General features: G+C 49.0%; 1 protein-coding gene across 1 annotated transcript; it reads right to left on the reverse strand.

The window, feature by feature from the left end:
• Positions 1 to 2,126: 2,126 nt before the first annotated feature.
• On the reverse strand, positions 2,127 to 7,416 carry CYP2E1 (cytochrome P450 family 2 subfamily E member 1; the record flags this gene model as incomplete). The annotated part of the gene is made up of 7 exons (XM_081810336.1): positions 2,127 to 2,543; positions 3,313 to 3,454; positions 3,885 to 4,072; positions 5,588 to 5,729; positions 6,234 to 6,410; positions 6,820 to 6,980; positions 7,267 to 7,416. Coding segments are annotated over 7 exons (1,148 nt in total), but the record flags the coding sequence as incomplete, so codon positions are not given.
• Between the last annotated feature and the right edge of the window lie 631 nt (positions 7,417 to 8,047).

Below are 8,047 nucleotides of genomic sequence, written 5' to 3' on the forward strand. Positions count from 1 at the left end.
TGTAAGAGCTGGGGCTTGGGAAACCACAGCATGGATGCATTTTGGAATGTGCTGACCAGGAAGCAACCCAAGCCTGTTGATAATCAACTGCTGCTACCTGGATCAGTTAAACACTTACACTCCAACAGCCCCCACTCTCCCTCCCAACTGTTTTTCATCACTTTTGAGTACTTTAGAATTTTCCTAGGCATTCTCTCAACTTTAAATCCCCAAAGCAAATGAAAAGACATTTTCTTATCTTTTTCTGCTGGAAGTAGTATTACCCCCTGTGTAGATATGGTCAGGAAAAAGGCAGGCAACTTTCAGAATGGGGCAGCCGGTCCTCCTCAGTTTGTGATTTGTCTGTCAATGGTTTTGCTAGTGCTTCATGGTGGGTAAGATGGCACACACATCCTAATCCCAGAACCCGTGATTATGCTACTTTACATGAAGAAGGGGTTTTGAATGTGTGATGAAGTTAGGAACTCTAAGACAGGGAGACTATCTTGTGTTATTTGGGTGGGCCCATTATTGTCACAGGACCCATATAAGAGGGAGGTGGGAGGGTCAGTCAGAGAGAGATTGAAAAATGCTACGCGGTTGGCTTTGAAACATTATTCATTTTATTAGGGAACACTTACGCAGGACTTTCGGTGTGCCGCTCAAGTTCCAAAGGCTCTGCATACCTACACTGTCCAGCCCTCATACTCTATTGCATAGAGGGGCCTCCATCAGGCCCATCCCACAGATGGGCAGTCAAAGCATGAAGGCTGAGCACACAGGGGGTTTTGGTGGGAGCCAACAGGGTGGGGACAGAGTTCTTGTTCCAAATTCCTCTACTGCTTCACCACATTGTTTAGTTCACTGAGCTGATTAATGATTTCCTCATGTCTGCCTTATTCCACACAGGTTCCCCATGAGCCTAGAGTTTTTGTTCTAGGTACAAAGTCACATTTTAATGTTAAGAGATAATAACAGATGTCTGTGTTGACTTTTCAGACATAGTTTAATCTTAAAATATAGCACATGATGCTGAGAAGTGAGCCCAAAGGAACAACTTCATATCCTAGGGACAGATGGTAGTGGATACATTTTTAACATGGCTAACAAGCTTTCAAAAAATAGAGCTACCCTATGACCCAGCAATTGCACTACTGAGTATTTACCCCAAAGACACAGATGTAGTGAAAAGAAGGGCCATATGCACCCCAATGTTCATAGCATCAATGTCCACAATAGCCAAACTGTGGAAGGAGCTGGGATGTCCTTCAACAGATGAATGGATAAAGAAGATGTGGTCCATATATACAATGGAATAGTATTCAGCCATCAGAAAGTATGAATACCCACCATTTGCACTGACATGGATGAAACTGGAGGGGATTATGCTAAGTGAAATAAGTCAAACAGAGAAAGACAATTATCATATGGTTTCACTTATTTGTGGAACATAAGGAATAGCATGGAGGACATTAAAAGAAGGAAGGGGAAAATGAAGGGGGGGAATCAGAGGTGGAGACAAACCATGAAAGACTATGAACTCTGAGAAACAAACTGAGGGTTTTAGAGGGGGGTGGGGGATGGGTAAGCATGGTGATGGGTCGTAAGGAGGGCACGTATTGCAATGAGCACTGGGTGTTATACGCAAACAATTCATCATGGATCACTACATCAAAAACTAATGAGGGTGCCTGGGTGGCTCAGATGGTTAAGCGTCTGCCTTCGGCTCAGTTCATGATCCCAGGGTCCTGGGATCAAGCCCCACATCATGCTCCTGGCTCAGCAGGGAGCCTGCTTCTCCCTCTCCCTCTGCCTCTGCCTCTCTCCCTGCTCATGCTCTCTCTCTCTCTCTGTATCTGTGTGTCTCAAATGAATAAATAAAATCTTTAAAAAAAAAAAAAACTAATGTACTATATGGTGACTAACATAACATAATAAAAATAAATAAATAAATACAGAAATTCAAAAAAAACCCCAAAGGTATATTATTTTTCCCCTTTTCCAAACTACAAAACAGCATTTGTATTCTCTTTTGTGAATCATGGTGACTGGGTACTTCTACTTTCCTGGAAGAGGTGCGTTTACATTACTATAGTCTCACTCACCCTTGATCCAGGCACCCCAACATAGACTCAAGTAGGTCATAGTTTGTTTCAATTTGTTTAATTAGTTTTACACAATCTTTTTTGGACTTTGCTGTCAAATTTCATCTGATGTACATAACTCTAGAAAGCAGCACCTCTAGCCCAATTTCTTCCCTGAGTACTTTCACTGAGACTGTGCAAGGAGGGTCTTCCTGGAGGCACCAAGGGGACATGGGGGGAGCAGGAAAACTCCAGGTTTGCATCGAAGAGCCTGGGGATGGGGCGGGACTCTTCAGCCCGAGCGGGGAATGACACAGAGTTTGTAATGGGGTGGGATCTTGGCAAAGCCGATTAGGATGGGACTGAGGTCAATATCCTTGGGGTCAACAAGAGACTTCAGGTTAAAGTGCTGCAGAACAGCGGACAAGAACAGGAACAATTCCATGCGAGCCAGGCCTTCTCCAACACACACCCGCTTTCCTGGAAATGACAGCAGTGCTGCTGAGACTCTGAGGCAGCTTCAGGACACAGCAGCACAGGTAAGGAAGCAGAGGGGGGCCGGGCAGGAGGGGGCTGTGGGTAAACCGTCACCCTAAAGCAGAACGGACCCCTCTCTGCCCCTTGGAAGGAAGCACATAACACCTTTCAGTATAAGAATATCCATGATAGACACGTTCAGGGACCAGCCTTCATATGGCTTCTGTCGCCAGGACTCAGCAGCATAAACCTATGTGGGGTTGGGAGAGCGATCTCTGCCCATTGCTCGTCCTGACATCTTTCAGGAAAGAAGTAGGGCCACAGCCAGAAGCCAGTGCTCTAACCTTGAGTGTTATTGAGTTGGTTACATACTTCCCTCCCACCAGCCACTGAGGAAAGGCCCTGGAGGAGACCAAGGGCCTGAAAGAGGGCACTGGGACACAGCCTAGGGAAGGCCAGATGGTTCCATGAGTCCAGGTAACCAAACATTAGGTTTTGTTTATTAAATCTTGTTTAAAATTATGGAGAATTATGTAATGCAGTTTTGAAAGATTTTCACTAAGTCCTATTAAATAGAGTTTTAGCACTGGATGAAGAGAAGTATCTGCTATGAAGTAAGAATAATTCATCTCATTTCCAGGACCTCAGGTAAGAAGGTGTCATTTAACCTCTATGAACAGGGGAGAACACACTTGGGTCCCCCATACAGGTGCTTGACCATGGAATTGGGGAGAGTTCCCTAGGGAAGGCCCTACATCTTCACTCTTCTTACCTGCGGAAAATGCCTTGAAATAGTCACTATATTTGAACTTTCCATTTTCATTCAGAAAGTGCTCTGGCTTAAATTTCTCTGGATCAGGAAATTCTTGGTTGTCAAACAAGACGGAGTCCAGTGTTGGAATTACAACAGTGCCCTAGAAGGAAAAAGGCCTGTGTCGGTCAAATTAACAAAACATGAGCTTTCCACTGGGACGCCCAGTGGGGGAAGTCATTTGCTTAAGGACTAGATGGCAGGCAGTCAGGGGTCAGGTCTAAATGGTGACAAGAGCTCTAATCTCATCAGAAGAGGAGCTCACAGGCTAGATGTTACTGTTGTTGGTTTCTGAGGTTGGGAAGTACCACAAACCCCAGGCACTGGCCCAGAGGTCCCCTTCCAGATTTTCTCCATTCCGTGGTCACCAGGTCCATGTGAGGACTACTGGGGAAGCAGCACTCTGTGGGGCAGAATGCAGGCCTGTCCCCCACCATTCAGCCAAATCTGCCAAAGGATCCTGCCTTTTGGTGGGTTAGCTGATGGGCTGGCAGGGTGGTGCTCATGGTGTGCACTCCAGGCTCACAACTGACCTTGGGGATGACATATCCCCTGAACACCGTGTCCTGGTTTGCTTCATGGGGCAGGTTGGAGGGCAGGAGGTCGATGAATCGCTGAATCTCATGCACCACGGCATCCATGTAGGGCATCTCTACCCTGTCCTTGATGGCAGGGATTCGGCTTGGCCCAATCACCCTGTCGATTTCTTCATGAAGTTTCTCTGCCAAGATATGAATAGAATAGATCAATGCCAGGCTGGCTCGGCACCCAACCACCCCTCTGCCCAGCAGATGCTTATGGAGCACTCTCAGCAGTGCTTTGGGGTGTCCTGGATACTTTGGATCCACAAATGCCAATGAGAGCCACACTCTGCGAGGCTATTTAAGTCTCTAGCATGTGTTAGCCTCCAGCTGATCATAGCTGATCCAGTTCTTGACATTACACCAGGAGTAGAGAATAACAAAAGGTTCTTAGAAATTTCAGCTGGAGGGAAATCTCTGTCTTAATTATGACCCCAGGCTGGTTTATTGCACCCTTCAGGAAGTGTGGAGGTGAAAGACAGGATGGAAACAGATATATGTGGCCTTCTGCATGAAGAACAAGGAAGCACCAGGGCTGCCCCCCAGGCTGGGTGACCCTTCCTTTGACAAGTTGCTGGGTTAGCAATATATTGAGTGAATGACAAAATTGTGTACCATGTGGTTCCCAGGTAAAAATGTAAAACACACCCAGTATGGCTGGTATGCTGATACTGAACAAACATTAAATGTATGAAGCCGAGCACAGAGATGACACACACAGTCCTGGGACAAGTCTGGGGGCGCAGGCAGGGGTCCCAAGGAGGGGCTTCGGCAACCTGTTTTCAAGAGCCCTGAAGCAGATACTGCAAAGGCTAACACATGTTACATTTGGCAATGGTGTAAGGGTGTCAGTCATATTTATTTTCTTTTTCTCTATATTGGAGATTACTTATCATTAATCATGTAAAACAGTTTTTCAGTCTAGTTCCCCTAGTACAGACTGGTCAGAAGTTCTCTCAGATCTGTGAAAGGCTTTGCTCCAGAGACTTTTGGCTCCTTCACCCCTCATCCTTCTGTGAGACAGAAAATGCAATGGCTTTGGGGTCAGATCTGATCCTGAACAGGTGACATTCCACATCCCTGGGGGAAATTACCTCATATCCTAAAACAGCTGCCCTTAAGAGCACAGTGTATTTCAGTGCTCATGCTGTGCCTGGCACATAGCAGGAGCCAAATTATCATTAGCAGCAACAGCAAGCATGCCTCGGGGTGATGGGGCTCCCTGGAGCAGGGCCCAGGGGCCTGGCCGCTAGCCATGAGGACACCCTCACCCTATCCTGCCCTCTCTTTCTCCCTGCTCTGCCTAGCAAGCCAGGTCTCGTTCAGGGGCAAGGTAGATGTTATTTTCACTGTCATAAGTAGGTTATATTGTGGAGAAGAATGCAGATGACATTGCATTTCTCCACGCTGGTACTGGCTCTTCTGTTCTGAAATCAGGTGTGAGTCAGTGGGGTGTGAGGAATTGATGTTCAAGAGTGCCAGGCACCCATCATATACAAGAACACGTCCACTGAATTCCTGCAGTGATCCCCATGTCACTGCCGTGAGGATTAACAAGCAATGCCAATTTCCATTTTGCAGACAGAAAGCTTCACCCTAAATGCTCCAGCCTGACAATCCATGGCCCCAGAATCCTTGCCTTCTACTTGGCATACCTTCGATCTCTGGGTATTTCATGAGAATCAAGAGCCCGTATCTCAGAGTGGTGCTGGTGGTCTCTGTACCCGCAAAGAACAGGTCAGCCACGGTCACAGCAATGTTGTCCAAGGTGCACCAAGGCTCTGCACCGTATCTTTCCTGCAGATATTAGAGACAGACAGGGACTCCATAAGAAGACGTCTTCAGGTGGATGAGAGACCTCTGTCCTCCTCAGCCTCAAAAGAACCTGACAGCTCAGCCAGCTCCACAGGGAGGAGAGGGCAGGTGTGCATGAGGGTATCCCCTGGAGACATGATCGTCTCCATGGCACAGTTAGGGAAACCAAGGCTCCCAGAAAACTGACTACAGGCCCACGCACCTGGCCCCACAGCCACTGAGGGCTTCTCCAAGAAAGCCGTCTTGCTGGCCACACCGTGGACAGTGTGTGTTGCTTGAGTTCCGCCAGGCAGGCTGGCTGTGTCCCCACACCTCTAGGAGCAGGTGTGATGATCATGTGAAGCCAGTGTGAGGTCAGACCAGGAGCATCAGAACATGCCCGTGTGGGCCCAGCAGTATCACAGTGTCAGTCTGAAGCATGCACGTGCATGCCCCCACCCCACCAGCAAACACATGGAGTCCATGGAGCCAGGGTCTGCACGGTACCTTCTGCAACTCCAGGAGCAGGCAGTCAGTGAAGTCCCGGGGGCAGTTGGGGTCCAGCGACTCCTGATGCTCCTTCACTCTTTCTGAAGTGTAATCTTTTATTTCAGACACATTTTTAAATACTTTTCGATGGCTTCCAGGCAGGTACTGCAGATAGCTTGGGAAAACGTTATAAAGCTAGAAAGAGAGAGAGAGGGAATTTCTATTTTTTTTTCCAGATGCAACATGGTTTTGTGTACTGGGCTAATTATTTTCTCCAACTTGAATTTATGGACATCATATTGTATTATTTAGAACATTTTGGCTCACAGTATCTTTTTGGCACCTCGTTGTGGGGTGTGTGAGGTCACGTGTTAGTGGGGTCCTGTTTCAAAGGGTAAAACGGCCTCCCGTGGTCAGCAAGGGAAACATCGGGCCCCATGGATGTCTCCAGAAGCAACATCCAGGCTATCGAGTTACACAAGCCCTGGCTGTTCTCTGGCTTTTGTGGGCCTGTCTGCCTGTCTCCCAGTTCCTGTCCTTGTCCTTTTCCTAACCTCAGTGGAGCCACCACGGGCAGGTGCAAACTAGCGGGGGGGGGCCTCACTTGGAGCCAGCGTGTGCTGAGCAGGTAGAAGTTCTCATTGAAAAGCCTCTGTATCCTCAGACCCGTCTCATCCATGTAGTCAAAGTGCTTGTGAAAGAGGATGTCAGCGATGACGTTGAAGGGGGCAAAGCCCAGGAGAAAGGTGGGGTCGAAGGGCTGGCCTGGAAGACAGGGGAGCGATCAGGGCAGCTCCCACCCACTAACACTTTCCAGCGCCTGTGAGCTATCATCCTAAGCACCCCCATAATTCTACGAGGCTTGTGGGAGCCTACTGGGGGTCCCTGTACTTTCCAGTTATTCCAGATGAACACACTGGACATGGAGAGGACCCTGCAATGCAGACAGTGTCTGTGGATTAAGGCAACCCTCTTGGTGCCAGCTGGGACTCATGGGTCCACCAGGGCTGCCCCCAGGCTGAGTGTGCAAGGACCTGGCGGCCACACGAACCCTGGGTGCCCCTGAGCGCCTCCAGCAGGAAGGGGATCTCCCTCTGGATCCGTTCCTCGTTGCCACGCTTCCCCATGCCATAGTCCCGGAGCGTGGTCAGGGAGAGCCGCCGGGTGTCCTTCCAGCCCGGTCCGTTGTTGAAAGTAATCCCTAGGGAAGAGGGGACAGCAGAGGAGTTACTGCGGACCCCCTGGGGCAGTGTGACAAGGCGAGAGGCTCCAAGCAGGAGGGACCCAAGTGGCAAACTGTCCAGCCTGGGCACCCAAGCACTGGGGCTGCCTGGTGTCCAGAAGCTTGACTGGTACCCCTGAGGCTGGCTTTCCACCTGACATTTCACCTCCCCCAGTGTTCTTCACACCATCAGTTTACTGTTTTTTTCCACTTTGCCCGGAGTCTTCCCACATGAAACAAAATCACAGCTGCCCACCAAGAGAAAGCCCCCAACCCCGTTCCCAGAAGCTCTCCTATTTCCACTGGTTTCTAACCTCCACACTACAAATAAAAAAGTGTCCTTACTAAAACCTGAGCTGTCACTCGGCTCCCAGACTCTGCCAACCATCGGATTTGGGAAGACCTCATGGACATCCCTCTTGGAGGTACAAGCAGAGGTCTGAGGAAGGCCAAGGCATGGCATATTCTAGAAGGAAGTCTGGTGGGCCTGACAGGTACCAGAGGTGTCACATGAGGGGGGGAGGGGGGACCAAGAGGTGTGAGATGAGGGGAGAGGAGGGACCAGGAAGTGTGAGATGAGCGGGGAGGAGGGACTGGGAGGTGTGAGATG

The sequence above is a fragment of the Leptonychotes weddellii genome, unplaced genomic scaffold (genome assembly GCF_054177405.1).
Source record: "Leptonychotes weddellii isolate Sample4059 unplaced genomic scaffold, ASM5417740v2 HiC_scaffold_2293, whole genome shotgun sequence".
Lineage (NCBI taxonomy): Eukaryota > Metazoa > Chordata > Mammalia > Carnivora > Phocidae > Leptonychotes > Leptonychotes weddellii.